This window comes from Purpureocillium takamizusanense, chromosome 4, assembly GCF_022605165.1.
Source record: "Purpureocillium takamizusanense chromosome 4, complete sequence".
In the NCBI taxonomy this organism is placed as follows: Eukaryota; Fungi; Ascomycota; class Sordariomycetes; order Hypocreales; family Ophiocordycipitaceae; genus Purpureocillium; species Purpureocillium takamizusanense.
In genome coordinates, this window is record NC_063071.1 from 1,645,205 (window position 1) to 1,660,378 (window position 15,174).

General features: G+C 59.0%; 6 protein-coding genes across 10 annotated transcripts; 3 read left to right on the plus strand and 3 right to left on the minus strand.

Moving 5' to 3' along the window:
- The first annotated feature begins 452 nt into the window (after positions 1–452).
- JDV02_005154 (uncharacterized protein) lies at positions 453–1,682 on the plus strand. The gene is made up of 2 exons (XM_047986419.1): positions 453–1,187; positions 1,308–1,682. The coding sequence occupies exons 1-2, from the start codon at positions 780–782 to the stop codon at positions 1,677–1,679; spliced, it is 780 nt and encodes a 259-aa protein (XP_047842401.1). The 5' UTR covers positions 453–779; the 3' UTR covers positions 1,680–1,682.
- Positions 1,510–4,008, minus strand: ACT1 (actin). Of its 5 annotated transcripts, XM_047986420.1 has the most exons (8): positions 3,841–4,008; positions 3,739–3,768; positions 3,584–3,614; positions 3,357–3,412; positions 3,220–3,250; positions 2,387–3,158; positions 2,095–2,326; positions 1,510–2,040 (listed from the first exon to the last, which is right to left on the minus strand). In XM_047986420.1, the coding sequence occupies exons 2-7, from the start codon at positions 3,743–3,745 to the stop codon at positions 2,096–2,098; spliced, it is 1,128 nt and encodes a 375-aa protein (XP_047842402.1). In that variant the 5' UTR covers positions 3,746–3,768; positions 3,841–4,008; the 3' UTR covers positions 1,510–2,040; position 2,095. The 5 variants fall into 5 exon arrangements, with proteins under 5 accessions (XP_047842402.1, XP_047842404.1, XP_047842405.1 ...); XM_047986422.1 differs by having other exon boundaries at positions 1,626–2,326; XM_047986423.1 differs by having other exon boundaries at positions 1,626–2,040; positions 2,095–3,158.
- A 1,879-nt stretch (positions 4,009–5,887) lies between these two features.
- Positions 5,888–6,785, plus strand: FES1 (hsp70 nucleotide exchange factor fes1). Its single transcript, XM_047986425.1, has one exon. It carries the CDS (start codon positions 5,958–5,960, stop codon positions 6,606–6,608), a length of 651 nt encoding a protein of 216 aa, XP_047842407.1. The 5' UTR covers positions 5,888–5,957; the 3' UTR covers positions 6,609–6,785.
- mrpl7 (54S ribosomal protein L7, mitochondrial) lies at positions 6,675–8,070 on the minus strand. Its single transcript, XM_047986426.1, has 3 exons — positions 7,754–8,070; positions 7,008–7,701; positions 6,675–6,956 (listed from the first exon to the last, which is right to left on the minus strand). The coding sequence occupies exons 1-3, from the start codon at positions 8,002–8,004 to the stop codon at positions 6,831–6,833; spliced, it is 1,071 nt and encodes a 356-aa protein (XP_047842408.1). The 5' UTR covers positions 8,005–8,070; the 3' UTR covers positions 6,675–6,830.
- Positions 8,071–9,544: 1,474 nt separating this feature from the next.
- On the plus strand, positions 9,545–13,151 carry JDV02_005158 (uncharacterized protein). Its single transcript, XM_047986427.1, has 5 exons — positions 9,545–10,047; positions 10,110–10,211; positions 10,262–10,639; positions 10,690–11,431; positions 11,483–13,151. The coding sequence occupies exons 1-5, from the start codon at positions 9,955–9,957 to the stop codon at positions 12,709–12,711; spliced, it is 2,544 nt and encodes an 847-aa protein (XP_047842409.1). The 5' UTR covers positions 9,545–9,954; the 3' UTR covers positions 12,712–13,151.
- Positions 13,145–15,160, minus strand: TOM40 (translocase of outer mitochondrial membrane). Its single transcript, XM_047986428.1, has 3 exons — positions 14,576–15,160; positions 13,878–14,525; positions 13,145–13,824 (listed from the first exon to the last, which is right to left on the minus strand). Exons 1-3 carry the CDS (start codon positions 14,885–14,887, stop codon positions 13,717–13,719), a joined length of 1,068 nt encoding a protein of 355 aa, XP_047842410.1. The 5' UTR covers positions 14,888–15,160; the 3' UTR covers positions 13,145–13,716.
- Positions 15,161–15,174: the final 14 nt, after the last annotated feature.

Sequence of the window (15,174 nt, forward strand, 5' to 3'; positions counted from 1 at the left end):
GCGATGGGCGCTGGGTTCTTCGCGTGCTGCTAGCGGAGAGACGGACAGGCAGGTGGAGGTGGTGATGTGTCGTCTCGTTTTGCGCAAAGGGGGCGGCCCGCCGGGGGAGAGGGAGAGGGTTGATGTTGCGTGACGGAAATTGGAGGCGGGCGGCGTGTCCGGGGATGGCGGCCGGCGATGAAGCGGGCGGACGTTAAAGTGGTAGGTCAGGCCAGGCCAGGTACCTAACTTATGGCCGAAAAGCCACTGACCGACCGCTGCTGCAGGGCTTTCCCAGGGGTCCCGCCGCGCCCGCTCTCCACTTCTCGTCCAGCGCAAAACGAAAACCTTTGGGATTTTGCCCAGGTTTGGCACCGCACGGGAAGCGCCACGCATTCATGACGCCTCCGCCCCACCGGCGGCACAGCCTGTATGTGTGAGTTGGACTGGACGTCGTTCCTGTCGGGCCCGGTCGAGTGGCTCCGCTGGTGGACGTCCGAGGCTCCCGCCCATCGCTGGGCACCTATCCTCCATACCTCCAGCGTGAGGCGAGGGGACCTAGGTGCTGTGACCGCTGTGCGTTCCCCCCTTCCAGCACCACGGGCCACTGCGTTCAGGTGTCCAGCGCGGCCTCGTCCAGCACTTTCGAGGTCAGCCTAGGTAGGTACCTTTCCCGGACCTCCTGGGCTACTAACCTGTGGAGACAGCGTTTGCCGGCTCCAGAGTGCACGGGAACCCCCCAGGCGGCCACCTAAAAACAGCGCCCCCGTTGCACCTACTCCACTCGTAGGCACAGCTCCATGCGTATTACCCGGGCCCATCCGTCATCAACTTCACTTCACAATGCGCCTCAGTGCGAAGAAGCACCCAGCAACATCGACGACCCAACGACCCGACGACTTGCCTCGCCTCCCCGCCAGGCCCTCCCATCGAACCGCACGATGCCCCCCCTCACCTCCGTCTCACCCTCCTTCACCTCTACCATCTCCCGCATCGCTCCTCACCACCACTCAACGCCCGCCCGCATAGCTATATTATCATCGCTCCTCGGCCGCCGCCCTCACCACCACCACCACCAACGCCCACGTCCTCTAAGCACTACCACTCATCTCGCCAGGACCGACCTCCCCGCGCGCCCCAAGCCCCCTCCGGACTCGGAGATCGAAGAGTCCTTTCTCAAGGGCAGCGGCCCGGGTGGGCAAAAAATTGTGCGTTGCCGCCGTCGCCACATCTAGATGAGGCGTGGGACCTTCCCAAGTCTCCGTCTGTCTTGTCGTCGGCGCGCCTTGAGCTAACTAATCTTCTTCTTCTTCTTTCCCCTCACGTAGAACAAGACGAATTCCGCAGTCCAGCTCAAGCACATCCCCACCGGCATCGTCGTCAAGTCGCAAGCCACCCGCTCCCGCAGTCAGAACCGCAAGCACGCCCGCGAGCTGTTGGCGCAAAAGGTAGACGATCTCCTGCATGGCGACCAGAGCCGGTCCGCCATTATCGGCGAAGTAAAGAGAAAGCGTGCCGCCAGTGCCGCCAAGAAGAGTCGCCGCAAGTACAGGAGACTGCAAGATGACGAAGAGCCCTCCAATGCGCAGGGCGCCGTGGAGCCATCCGTCAACGTGCAGCGAGAGCAGGACAAGCAAAATACTACACAGTCTATAGTAGTAGATTTAAGTAGCACAAGCACAAGCAAAGACAAACCTTGAACTACTAGTCGTCTCCAGGCGCCACCGTGCTGCATGCAAGCCCTGACAGTCCACTGTCACGAGAACCAACTTCACCGTCTTCACGTGTCTTCACACATTTGATACAATCGTCACCTCCGTTATACGAGTCTAGACGAACGCAGATAAGAGTACTCAGAATATCACCTCAGCTCTGCCTTAACCCCATTACCCAGCCTGTCGCAACATGGGTAAGCCGTGATCCCAACAGACAACCAACCCCTTGACCCTTTGAAAGACTTTTTGGTAGAAATGAGACCAGGCTGGGACGCTCGCGAGGCCGAGGACGCGTCGGCAATGGCCTTGTCGCAACTTGGAGAGGGTCTCGGTTCGGTTTGGCACGCTGCCATCCGTCAGAACTCGTGGTCGCGAACCCGTCAGTGGTGCAACAACTCACCTTAGAAGCACTTGCGGTGGACGATGGAGGGGCCGCTCTCGTCGTACTCCTGCTTCGAGATCCACATCTGCTGGAACGTCGACAGCGAGGCGAGAATGGAACCACCGATCCAGACAGAGTACTTGCGCTCGGGGGGGGCGATGATCTTGATCTTCATGGACGAGGGAGCAAGAGCAGTAATCTCCTTCTGCATACGGTCGGAGAGGCCAGGGTACATGGTGGTGCCACCAGACTGGGGCAAGGGTCAGCACAAGACGTTCCAACACGCAGCTAGGGGTCCGAGCAGTCCTACCATGACAATGTTGCCGTACAGATCCTTTCGGACGTCGACGTCGCACTTGATAATGGAGTTGTAGGTGGTGACGTGGATGCCGCCGCTCTCAAGACCCAGGACAGAGGGCTGGAAGAGGGCCTCGGGGGCGCGGAACCGCTCGTTGCCGATCGTGATGACCTGGCCGTCGGGCAGCTCGTACGACTTCTCCAGACTGGAGCTCTGGGCGGCAGTCTGGATCTCCTGCTCAAAGTCGAGGGCGACGTAGCAGAGCTTCTCCTTGATGTCGCGGACGATTTCGCGCTCGGCCGTGGTGGAGAAGGTGTAGCCGCGCTCGGCCAGGATCTTCATGAGGTAGTCGGTCAAGTCGCGACCGGCCATGTCGACACGGGCAATGGCGTGGGGCAGAGCGAAACCCTCGTAGATGGGGACGACGTGGGTGACACCATCACCAGAGTCCAGGACGATACCCGTGGTACGGCCAGAGGCGTACAGGGACAGGACAGCCTGGATAGAGACGTAGAAGGCGGGGGCGTTGAAGGTCTCGAAGACGATCTGCGTCATCTTCTCACGGTTGGACTTGGGGTTGATGGGAGCCTCGGTGAGCAGGACGGGGTGCTCCTCGGGTGCGACACGCAGCTCGTTGTAGAAGGTGTGGTGCCAGATCTTCTCCATGTCATCCCAGTTGGTGACGACACCGTGCTCGATGGGGTATCGGAGCGTCAGGATACCACGCTTCGACTGAGCCTCATCACCAACATACGAGTCTTTTTGACCCATGCCAATCATGATACTGTCGCCAAATTAGACATGCCCGGGACCACAGACGAGGCGAGACGGCGCCCGAAACTTACCCATGGTGGCGGGGGCGGCCGACAATGGAGGCTGCATCGCGCGTTAGCACCATCATGGTGGTCGTACGGTCGGTGGTGCACCCGGCGGCCAACTAGCTACGTAGCAGGTTGGAGCTGAGCAGAAGTGGGGTACTCACGGAAAACAGCTCGGGGGGCGTCATCACCGGCGAAGCCGGCCTTGCACATGCCCGAACTATCGTCGAGGTCAGTCCGTCTGCATCTGGAGGCCCATTGTGCGCAGCGCTCGCCGTCATCGCCGCCAAGTATTGAGTGGTCACCGCGCCGCGCCGCGCCGGCAATGAGGCGGACACGCGGCGAGCCGAGGCGGGAGAATCGGCGGCGGTGAGACAGCGGGGAAGCTTACCCATTGTCGATGACGAGGGCCGCAACTTCTTCTGTAGCAAAGACAAACGTTAGCAAAAACGGACGTGATGCATGTGGCAATGCCCGCGATGGCCAGACAAGGCACGCGGCCTGGTATTCGCGGTCACGCTGGGCCAGGGGTGGCATGCGACGTACCCTCCATGGCTGCTGATTACGGTTGAGAAGCTGGTTGGGGACGAAGGATTTAGCAACAGAGCTCAGGGAGAGGGATGGTTGCGACGGGCAGCAGGAGCTCACGATTAGAAAAGGCTGAAGAGGACTTGTCGGGAGAGAGAGTCGTGGCAACAGACTCGATGGGGAACAGGCTCGTAAGAGATGGGGGGTGCGAGGTTGAAGAAGGAGAAGCTGGCGGAGTGGAGGGGAGAAAGGAGGGAAGTACCTTGGGTATCTCCGCTCTGGGGGGGGCTTGGGGGGCTTGGAGGGGGGAGCAACGCTGCTTGGCTGGCGGCGATGTCACAGAAAGTTGTGGGTTTCCAAATGGCTGGCCGCGCAACACCGCCTACCGTTTCGAGGCGGGGGGCAGAAAACGGGCTGATCAGAGGAGGAGGGGGAAGCTGCCCGCCGCTTTTACGGCCCAGTGATTGGCTTACGGTGGTGGCTGGGTACGAGACGGCCAGCACCTGCACGCACAGCCTTTGGGGCTCCTGGACTATTGGCCACAGGTGGTAAGGGCAGGAAGGGGCCTGCACAGGCCTTCTAGGTGCCTTGCAGGCGATGACCTAGATGAATGGTCATTTTGGCACTCTTATCAGGTGGTTCAGCAGGGTAATTGGGAGACAAACAGGTGAACCCGACTGTCCAAACGGACCTGAACCTACCTCATACAGCAGTAGGCTGGAGATGGATGCTCGGTCTGCACTCAACCTGGCAGCTGCTTGCGTTGTTACTCTCATGGCTCGCGATTCTTAGCAATCTGCTGGCGCGTGCGAGTGATTGCCCCTATTGCAGTAGCAGATGCAACCATTTCTGTCATCACTTCGTGCCTACGTATTACTCGGGTGCCGCCGCCGCCGCCGCCACATCCGGACCGCAGACGTCACTTTTGAACATATCACAGTCTGTGCCTTCGAATTGTGGTGGCAGTTGGCTCTGGAAGCCACGCTTCTCCATCTTACGCAGGTCGGCTGCCGATTGTCGACGAGGGGCCCATCTTCGGGCACGTACGTGACGTGTCTAGCCTCATCTCTCTTCCATATCTCATGACGTTTGCAATCGACTTGCAGGGCAGAGCTCCATCCATCTACCACATACTTCTTAATATACAGGCGACGTTGTGATGAGAGACAAGAGACGTTCCGTTTGTCGTCCTTGAACACGAGTCACCTGACCCGCCAAACAGTGCCTCGAGTCGCGTCCTCCCACCCGCCGCTAGGGCAGCGCCGCTACCATTCCTAGAAAAGGCTAGCCATCGGTGGATGAGGAATTTCTCAGTGGCCCTCGTACCTGTGAAAGGGGGCGAGGGGGTTGTCGTCAGCATTGCTGATGGCGGCGCACAGCATTACGCAGCTGCCAAAATGTTTCATCCGGCTGCCTGGCCCTGCGACCCGACGCGACCGGCCCGCTGACCCTGGCCGCAAAAGTGCCTGGAGCCTCGCCTCCTCGTGCTGAACTCGCGGGGATCGAAGCGAGTATTGCGTAGGCCTGTCGCTTCCAGTACATGGCCCTGCATCATTGGGCGCGCGCCTCCCCCCGTCTCCAGGCAACATGAACCCTGCGCCCGTTGTATATGTACGAAGTACGAAGTACATACGTAGCCTTGCAGGCCGGCCAAAGTCCCACAAGTCATGTTCGTCGGATGGCCGCCCAAACCCAATACCATATCCGTGTCTCCGGTCTATTTTGAGCGTGCCATCCAGGTGTTGCCTTATTTTCCGGCTGCCCAATGCTGCTTCTGGGCTCCGTCGGTGTTCGCACACAGAGACGGGAGACATGGCAGTGAGGGGCAGACCGGCATCAGGCGTTGGCGGGGTAGTTATCTCAACGTGCCTGGAAAATGCCATCGACGCCGCACAGAGCGAAAGTCCAGTCATGCTTGATCCCACGAGTTGGCTGGAACCAATTGAGGTACCTCTGAGCCTAGCAACTCTTTCAAGACCGCTGGGTCAGCGTCTTGCACTCCATACCCGCCGCAGCCGTGCTGATAAGCGCGATGCTGAGCAGAGAGCATCCCCCAGAGCGCTAGTCCTCATTGGGCATAGACCCTTCATGAAGCTTCCAGAACGGGCATCAACTTCAAAGAAAAAGTCGGGAGCTCGATGCCAACGTCACAACCGACACCTCACAACCGCACCTTTTCATGCGCCTGCTACCCTCCTCACGCGTCAATTCACATCGCTGGCCACGTCAACACCACCATGGACGACAAGCGACTCAACGACCTTCTCCGCTGGAGCATCGAAAACTCGGATGCCTCCAAGAATGACCCCACGGCGCAGCCCCCCACCGAGGGCAGCACCCAGCTCACGCCCGAAGTCATGGCCGCGCTCATGGGCGGGCCTTCGGACGCCGACCTCATGAAGGCCTCAATGGAGATCATCTCGGCGCCCCTGTCGCAGGACGTTTCCCTCGAGGACAAGCTCATCGCCTTCGACAACTTCGAGCAGCTCATCGAGGGCCTCGACAACGCCAACAACATTGCCAACTTGGGCCTCTGGACCCCACTGCTCGAGCAGCTGGCCGCCGAGGAGCCTGAGCTGCGCAAGATGGCGGCCTGGTGCATTGGTACCGCCGTGCAAAACAACGAGCGCACGCAGGAGCGGCTCCTCGCCGTTGGTGGCTTGCCACCGCTGGTTGGCCTTGCCACCAAGGATGCCGAGAAGGAAGACGTCAGGAAAAAGGCCATATACGCTCTGAGCTCGGCGTGCCGGAACTACCAACCCGCCATGGATGCCTGCGCTGACGAGCTGTCAAAGGTGGGCCATGAGACGGGCAATGTGGACGCCACGAGCATGGAGGCTGTGGACGAGGTTATGAATGCCTTGCGTGCAAAATCCAAGGCTGCCTAAACGACGGTCCTCGGGACACACGAATGCATTGGGCGGAGTTGAGGCGTTGCGGACCAGCTGTGAAGACGCATGGGGTCCGCCCGTGATTTCTTTCTGAACATTTTGGGCAGTTATGGTACATTGTTTTACATGATCTATGCCACATGAAACTTTGCGGCCAGTCGGCCGCCCCCGAACGCTCATTCATTTCCCTTCCCATGTGTTGACACTATCGTGCACATCTCAATGCGTGACCTTGCCGTGGAATGGGAAGCCCAGCGCCTCCATCAACAGACGTCCTTGCCTGTCCGAAGTGCCCGTCGTGTGGATGAAGATGTCGCAGCCAGGCATCAGCTTGGCCGGGTACATCTGTAGGGCGTTAGTCTGCCGTTGGCATTACCTTAATCTCTGGTCACTTACGTCGTAGTTGAACTCAATCTCCGGAAAGAAGGCCATCCACGCTGGCTGCATGCCAAAGGCCAGGTTGCCCGCGTCATCACCGGTGGTGGCTTTGATCCCCGGCCAGTCCTTGATCTTGGGCAAGACCAGCGTGACGAGCTTGTCAACGAAGTCGTAGGCGGCGCCGCCCCGCAGCGTAACCTTGGCGCCAGCCTTGTCTCCCTTGCGAACGCCCCATTGAACCACATGGGTCTTGACAGTGGTCACCTCGGGGCATGCGCCGGAAATGGCCTGTACCACAGCCCGCGCAACGTGCAGGTATTCCTTGTTGTCCGAGGCAAGCGGCGCGTACGAGTTGATGGTGACGGCCTCGATTTCAGGGATATTGTTCCACGTGATCTTGCGCTCGAGTATGCCGAGCCGAGAGGAGCCACCACCACGGGGGCCTCGGCGCGGTCGGTTCTTGTGGTACGGAGAGGAACCGTCCCATCCCCTCAGTGTGCCCTTCTGTGACTCGACTGGCACAGTGCCGGGAGGAACGTGGGTGTAGGTGAGGGTGAGCAGGTCGGGGGCGATGGTGCTGTCGTATGTGTGCTTCAACCTGGGAAAGCTGAACGGACCCGGGACGAAGTCGCGAGCGGTCGGGTCGGACGAAGGAGGCATCTGCACCGGGTGAAGGGGGCCGCGGTAGTATTTGGGAGGATGGTATTGATAGCTGACTCTGTAAGTACGGGCTCTGGATAAAGAAGATAGGCCGAGGCGCCTACCGATTGCCTGGGAGTTTCGTCTCGCTTGCACTTTGGCTCCGGGCAGCCGCGAAAGCTCGCGCAGTCTCGGCATCCGGCGTCGGCGCCGTGAAGGCGGTGGTATCCTCAAGATCACCCAGCTCGGCCAGCTTCGACGTCGCTTCCGCGGTACTGGAGGCGAAGCGTCGAGCGCACATGGGCGCCGTCCGCAAGGGCAGTTGGCTCGGGCGCAGCGCCCTCGCCAGTCGAGTTCCTTCGCGCGCTCCAGCCATTGTGGAATGCGTGTTGAACTTGATGCCGGTCGCGATAGTCGTCGTGTGAGGTCGATGGGAAATTTCCGTCCGCCAGGAGGCTAGTGGCTCAGCCACATGGAGCTCGACCCAGGTGTGGCGGTGCGGTCACCTCAAGCCACTGCTGGCAGGCCCGCATTGCCCAACGGCTTCACTATTGCCTCCGCGCGTCTTCCCAAGAGGTCGGACCGAATTAGCTGATGGCTGCTATGAGTGTAAGTCAGATTTAGTTTCTTGGCCATGTCGCGGAGTCGGGTGGTCTGACAAGGCTTCATTCACATCATTTGACCCTGCATTACGAGTTTCATCACGCTGCCAGGCCGCGGCCGCAGACCGGCATGCTACCAACACATGTCCCAGGACCTCCAAGTCGATACCAATACCGTTTACATGACACATTCAGTGCAAAACTTTAGTCTCGTGTGCATTAGTAAAGTCAGCAGGTGCGCGCTGTTGCCGCCGGCTGCCTTGCGGGTGACGCAATGACCGTGAGACCGAGCTCGCTTCGTCAGCACGTCGTAGTCCCTGACGCAGGCCTGGACAGGCCAACAGGCAAGCGACCGAGGGCCTGGACGGAACGCTGCGGCAGCGAGGTACACGCTGTCAAGACACCGAGATCGCCGCACGTGGCTGTGTGGTACGCAGGACGGGGCTCGGGTGGCGCCATTTGGCTTGAGTAGCGGTGGTTTGCACGTCCAGAAAACCGCCCGTGAGGCACGGCCCAGCATTGTGGTGCTAAATCCAGTGCAGGTGCTGGCTCAACTGGGCGACGTTCCCTAGATTATGTTGGCAATCGCCCAGGGTCCTGGGGATTGATCAACCATGACGCGGAGCAGGCGGCAAAAGAGGCACCGTATGACTGCAGTCATATTCACCAAAGGGCGTCTGCCTGGATTCGTCATGGGTGGTGGCCCATGAAGGGTGGCCATGAATCCTGGGTACCTTTGACTGACGCTGTGATGCAGACGACGTTGCTGCCCGTGCCGTGTCCTGCGGGACGACACGCAAACGTGGCGCTGGGGTCCAAAGCGGTCGATTTTACCTTTCCCAGGAGGCAGCCTCCACCTGTTGGGGAATGCGACTTTCGGTCCCTTCAGGTTGGCTTGGGTAGCGGATCGCTCTGGCATCCAGGGCGGACCTTTATTGTGGACTTTATCAGTGCGCCTGGTCAAGGCGCCCACCGAGACTTGCAGGCAGCCTGGAACAGGAGCTAGAACACAGTGCGATTCGACGCCACTCCCAACGAGACTCGACAAGCAAAGTGTCACCAGCCATACCGTGCGCAGCCAAGATCCGGACGGCCAGCAGACGCCCGTCCAGGGTTCTCGTTCCTCTGGCGCCAACAGGCAGCCGACCCGAACCAAAGCGTGCCCCTCTCAGTGGGTGGATGTGTCGTGTAGTGGAGCGGCGTCAGCAGGTTCAGGAAGGTCCAGCGGGCACCACTGGGGTGTCGCAGAAGCTCCATCCTGTTCCATTAAAACCATCAGGTCGTCTCCGGGACCCTGTCAATCCATCTGTCCGCCTCGAGACAGACGCCCGCTTCTGGCCACGCCTCCCTCGCCGCCAATGCTCAACGAGATTTCGACGTCTGCCTTCTGCACGTCGCGACGCCCGTTCCGCCATTGAGATCGTCTTCAACGCCGTCTTCGCCGTTGCTTGTGCCGCCTCCGACTTCCCGATCTGCCAACCTTTAGCGTCGTCGTCTTTCGTCTGCCATCCCTGCTCGACACTGCCTCCCCGCCATTCCTGCCGCTGCTACTGCTCAGGTTCCCCGCGAACTGCGCGCCCTCCGAGTCCTCACAAAAGCCTCAACGGCAGACACTGGCGCGCCGCCAGACGATGGGAATCCGCATGCAGCTGCTGCCCCGCTGAACCCTGCGAGGCTCTTCCGGCCGAGTCGAGTCGAGTCGCGTCGCCGCCGTGATATAAATCATGAAGGAGTTTCCAAGAAAGTTCCTCAGCTTGCGAGACAAGAATGGCACGCATCGACGGAGCAAGTCGGTGCCGCCTGGGCACAAGGACAAGGTAGCTCGCTCGCCCTGCGTCTCATTGTCTTTTCGTTCAAACAGTTGTTGACCATTTCCAAGTCCCGGCCATTGTCCGCCGAGGCATTCCGCGCAATGTTCAAGATTGACAGCGCAAAACATGCCGCCAAGCTCGATGCCGACAGGGAATTCGACGATGCCAAGGTTAGCCTGCACCAGCTGGGCTTTCGGGTGTCGCGCTAACATTCAAGCAGATCGACGAGGCTCAGAAGCTTCTCGACCGCCTCAACATCACCAACGTATCCTACGAGCACATTCGCGATATCATGGCGACCAAGTTCGCCGATGGTGACCCGAAGAGGACGGCCGACTTCATCGATATAGAGCAGAAGGCTCAGGCCGGCATCATTACCTCGTACGATCCAGGCGTGCACATGGTCGGCGCCGAGAATCGAGAATGCGTCACTTGCTACCTCGATGCTTTGCTCTTTGCCATGTTCGCCAAGCTCGACGCATTTGAGTGTATGCTCAAAAACGACTTTACTCTTGAAGACCCCCGTTATAAGCTCGTCAATTTGTTACGCATATGGGTCAACATGCTCCGGTCCGGTAACCTGATCAAAACCGACTTTGTAAGTTGCGGCACGTAAAGACAGCCTCACAGTGATGCTGACTGTGTAAGACGAAACTGGTTCAAGATACCCTGGGCGACTGCGGTTGGCCCGATGCTCGTCTGCTAGAACAGCAAGACACCTCTGAAGCGTTCGCATTCATCACCGAGACGCTGCAGTTGCCTCTCCTTTCCTTGCAGGTGGACCTCTTCCACCAAGGCAAAAAGGACAAGGACGATCACAAGGTCGTGTATGAGCGGCTACTGAACCTCGCTGTGCCCCCCGATCCCGAAGGCAAAGGCGTCAAGCTCGAAGATTGCCTTGAGGAGTATTTCAATGCCCGCGTGGATGTGCTGCGAGATAGCGAGGAAGGAAAGAGGTTGACAATCGACGAAGGCAAGCTCGAAGACCGACTTAATCCGGTTCACCAAGCTACAATTCGTCTCATCAGAGGCGAAGAGGGTGGTTCTTCGTCATCGATGACGGCGTCCCCAATTGACGCATCGTCTCCTTCCTCGCCTTTCGATAACGCCCTCGAGCGTACAAGCTCGATCGTCTCCACCAGAACAAATGATACAAGTTCTGCGTTCGACCAGGATAAAGCAGCAAACAGAGATGACAGTGAGGAGGCAGATACTCTACCAAGACGCCCCTCAACTAGGCATCGCTCCACAAGCGTGATTCAGCGAATTCATGTGGACGAGCAAGGCCGCCCAACTGCTGATGGAGCGAACATCCCGAGGCGACGTCGCAAGGGATCAACAGTCGTCAAGGCGGTGACTATACCCGCGTGGCAGTTTTTCCGCCTCATCCGTGAGATGATCTCTTCCCCTCACTAGATTCAAGAATTGACAAGCAGAGCAGCCTGGCACGCCCTCACGACGAACGAGCCTCGCAATGACGTCGAGGTTGCCATGAATTTTGACCAGCGACCCATCGTGGGCATCTGTCTCAAGCGGTATGCCATGACCGAGTCGGGCCAGCCGCAGCGCTCAAACACATTCATCGACATCCCCGACAGTCTACGGCTACCGCACTTCATGCTCGCAGGTAATCCTGAACTCGACGAGGAGAATGAATTGAGCACAGAGTACAAGCTGGTACTTCAGTCTGTCGTCTGTCACCGCGGGGAGTCTCTTCAAAGCGGCCACTACATTGCCTTCGCCAGAGTAGCACCGAAGCTACTCACCGGTAATCGGAGGCACGATTTTGATCCGCCTCCGGATTATGAGGAGGCGCAGTGGGTTCGCTTTGACGATCTGGATTTGGAAAACCGCGTCATATTCGTCGACGACATCAGACGATCACTTAAGGAGGAGATGCCGTACCTTTTGTTCTACCAGGTCGTTCCAATGGTGGATCTGACTTGCCCGTCAACTGAAGGCACGGAAGCCGAGCCTCCTTCCTATGTTGAATCGTCCAAAACGAGCCTGGAGCTACCGTCAACCGCTACGGCGTTTCACAAGGACCTCATTGCGCACAGTCGACCCAATGGGAACCACCAAGATGATACTCCTGTCGCAGAGGCTTCCAGGAGCAAGCCGCCTAGCATCCGGCTCTCATTCGAGGGAGAGCAGCCTCAGCGTGTCAATCTCGACAAGCCATGGGTGCCCCCCTCCACAGCCTCGACGCCTGGAGACTCCCGCCGTCAGAGTGTCTTTACCGATTCGGCTGCGGTGTCCCCAGCCGTCACTCCAGGCGCTAGTTCGCCTGTGATCACACCATGTGACGAGACCACAGCATCACGCCTTTCGCGAGCAGCGTCTCGCTTCACACTGGGGCGACAGAGTCGTCCAGCAAGCCAGTCCGGCGAGGGTCGGCCCAGCTTCTCCATGAGTCGGCTAGGCGGGCTCATGAAGCCGAGCAGAGAGCCCCTTACTGAGTCGAACGCGCTCACCGCATCGGCGTCCAACTCAACCGCACCACTGGGGTCGGACGCCTCCAGCAAGGCGCCCGAATCTCCCGAAGACATGGACAAGTCTTCAGCTCGCGCACAGAGCACACCAACCAAGAAGAACACCAAGCCAAAGGACAAGCCCACGAAACATAAAGTTCAAGGCGACCAACCCGAACGAGAGTGTTCAGTCATGTAGTGCCTTCGATGGGACCCTAGGACGGCTCCCTGTTTCCTTCCTCTTTTTACATTCAACAGCAGTAGCTTTGCCGGTCACACCCGACACAAGAGCACATGAGCAGCGATTACGTAGATTGCATGGGATGGCGTGGCATGAGCGGAGCGGGGTCCGACGTACAGACGACGCTGGCGGATGGTCCGCAATAGATATAGCATTCATAGGAGGACTGCACGATACCACGGCGTTGCGAGAGGGGCGGGATAATGATCACAATTGTATCCGGGGGGAGATATCGAGGGCTTATGAGAAGCCTGTCCGCTCACAATAGCGGCACCTACAACAGACTGTGCCTACAGAACAAAGAATACCACGACGCCTCATCTGCAATGCCACGGCGAAATATGGTGCCTTGCTTGTCATCTACAAGCCGCAGAATTGGGCGCGGGCGGGACGCTGACTACAACAGCAAGTAGAACAATCGGGTTTCGTCTATATCCTCGTACACTAAAAGCAGGTCTCGGCCGTCCACGCCGGGGACCCCCGCAACCGTCAGGGCCCATCAAAGTCTCTGCTCCTGGGAAACCAAACATGCCTCCCCTACTGCGTTACAAAGGCCCTCCCCACCATCATGGGGAGGCCCCTTTTGAGGATTGTAATATACACATGATTGCGGACGACGCCACCGATCCAAGATATACCCACTACTCCTCTGGATCTTGGAGTGCCGTTGTGCGCGCAAGGCGTCGATGCTGGCGCCAATTAAATTTCCGTTTTTGCTGTCTCGGCTATGTTGACAGGGTCTATCGGGATGAAGCTGCCCGCGTGCGTGACGGTAGTGCGGAGGCGATTTAGGAGGCACCGTCTTCGGAGCTGGAGGAAGCTGGAGACGAGGGCGAGATATGAAACATCGAATGAAGTGACGGTGCTCGATCGTCTGCCGCACGATGTCTGCTGCGCAAAGCAGCTTCATGGTAAGAGGAGAGTTGGAGCCGAGACGCCTTCGTCACACCGACATTGTCGGGCTTAGAAGGGGATGTTGGGGGGCGTCTGGGCACCCAGAGCTTCCTGCTGATCTTGCAGCTCTTCGGGCGCGGCTTCGATAGACACGCCGAGGCCGAGCTTCGCTTGTTGCTGCTTCAAGGTCAGTCAGGGTCCAGCAGAGCGAGGCACTTGGGGAAACCTACCGTGAAGTGGTCGACGTCGGCCGCGAAAGTCATCATAACGGGAGGAGCAACACGCTTCTCGAGCAGGCAGGAGAGCTTGCCCTTGGAATCGACTTGAGCGCGGAAAGTAGACATGCGGAAGTCGTACTTGGCACCGATGGTGGTAACGCCCTCCTTTTGGAGGCCGCCGCCCATGAGACCGCCGGCAGCAGGGACGAGGCCGAGGCTCAGATCGACGCCGGCCTGGACCTTGTCGGAGAGCTTGCGCCAGTACGAGGTGTTGAGGGTTCCCATGGCGGCCTGCAGCTGAGCAGTGGCGACCCAGTCCTCGGCCTTGTAGCGGGCGCAGTACGAAACGGCGCACTCGGGGCCCTGCGTGAGGGCGGGGCGCTGCCAGAGAGTCTCAAGGCCGAGGGCAAGGCGGGGAGTGACGGACTGCAGGTAGCTTCCGATGTAAATTCCGGTCATTCCACCTTCGAGGAACGAGGGGTTGAGCATCTTGAGGGAGGCGCTGAAATCATTGCCGGTGTACTCGTGCTCGAACTGGGCCATGTCCTGGCCGCCGGGAGAGATGGAGAGCTGTGACTTGGACACGAGCTTGTCGGTCCAGCGGAAGTTGAAGCGACCGGAGAGAGAGCCCTCGTTGTCGATGTTGCCTTGGCAGAAGACCTGTAGATGTTAGCACCGAAAGCGCGAAGGGGCTACTGTAAGCATCCTACCTTGCCGGTGCCGTACATGGCGGCAAAGGTGTAGGGGTTGATTCGCTCGCCCATGGCGAACTGATGAGAGACCTGGAAGAGCGGGGCCATGCTGAAGATCTTGGTCAGGTCGGCGCGGATGCCGGTGAACATGTAGTTGTTGAGAAAGACATCGCGCTGGACCTCCTTGGCGAGGGTCTCAATGGTGCCGGGGTTGGACAGGCCGAGCTTGGCTCTGCGCTCCGAGAAGGAGTTGAGCGCATCTCCTATCGTTACGGCAATTGGGTTGCCGAAGAGGAGGGAGCGTATCGGGTCGAGCGACGACGACGCCATTGTGACGGGTTTCGGACCGGCGTCGCGATAAATTCAGCAACGAAGCTGTAGGCGCGACCGAAAAGATCAGAAGTCGAAAGACGGGGAGCCTCCTCCGCAGAGCCGGGCGAGACAAGGCGGTTTACAAGGCTGTGAGGAGGCCTTGAGGCGTAGATTGTTCGGGATCCAGGACGCCAGGTGACGCGATGACGACCTCGGGTGTGTGGTTGGATGAGGTATGGAGAGGAGTTTTGGAGGAATAATTTTCATCAGCCCGCCGTCGCCTTCCGCCAGGACAGCGGGTACGT

Excerpts from the sequence above, each read along its gene's own strand:
- JDV02_005154 (XM_047986419.1), top strand. The coding sequence starts at position 780 with ATGCGTATTACCCGGGCCCATCCGTCATCAACTTCACTTCACAATGCG. Across the intron at positions 1,188-1,307 it reads GCCCGGGTGGGCAAAAAATT|AACAAGACGAATTCCGCAGT; the intron begins GTGCGTTGCCGC and ends CCCCTCACGTAG.
- ACT1 (XM_047986420.1), bottom strand. Across the intron at positions 3,413-3,583 it reads GCCCTCGTCATCGACAATGG|TTCGGGCATGTGCAAGGCCG; the intron begins GTAAGCTTCCCC and ends CCTCGACGATAG. Across the intron at positions 3,251-3,356 it reads CGCCCCCCGAGCTGTTTTCC|CCTCCATTGTCGGCCGCCCC; the intron begins GTGAGTACCCCA and ends CGCGCGATGCAG.
- FES1 (XM_047986425.1), top strand. The coding sequence starts at position 5,958 with ATGGACGACAAGCGACTCAACGACCTTCTCCGCTGGAGCATCGAAAAC.
- mrpl7 (XM_047986426.1), bottom strand. The coding sequence starts at position 8,004 with ATGGCTGGAGCGCGCGAAGGAACTCGACTGGCGAGGGCGCTGCGCCCG. Across the intron at positions 7,702-7,753 it reads ACGAAACTCCCAGGCAATCG|CTATCAATACCATCCTCCCA; the intron begins GTAGGCGCCTCG and ends TTACAGAGTCAG. Across the intron at positions 6,957-7,007 it reads AGATTGAGTTCAACTACGAC|ATGTACCCGGCCAAGCTGAT; the intron begins GTAAGTGACCAG and ends AACGCCCTACAG.
- JDV02_005158 (XM_047986427.1), top strand. The coding sequence starts at position 9,955 with ATGAAGGAGTTTCCAAGAAAGTTCCTCAGCTTGCGAGACAAGAATGGC. Across the intron at positions 10,048-10,109 it reads CGCCTGGGCACAAGGACAAG|TCCCGGCCATTGTCCGCCGA; the intron begins GTAGCTCGCTCG and ends ACCATTTCCAAG. Across the intron at positions 11,432-11,482 it reads GCAGTTTTTCCGCCTCATCC|CCTGGCACGCCCTCACGACG; the intron begins GTGAGATGATCT and ends CAAGCAGAGCAG.
- TOM40 (XM_047986428.1), bottom strand. The coding sequence starts at position 14,887 with ATGGCGTCGTCGTCGCTCGACCCGATACGCTCCCTCCTCTTCGGCAAC. Across the intron at positions 14,526-14,575 it reads CCATGTACGGCACCGGCAAG|GTCTTCTGCCAAGGCAACAT; the intron begins GTAGGATGCTTA and ends TAACATCTACAG. Across the intron at positions 13,825-13,877 it reads CCGACGTCGACCACTTCACG|CAACAAGCGAAGCTCGGCCT; the intron begins GTAGGTTTCCCC and ends ACCTTGAAGCAG.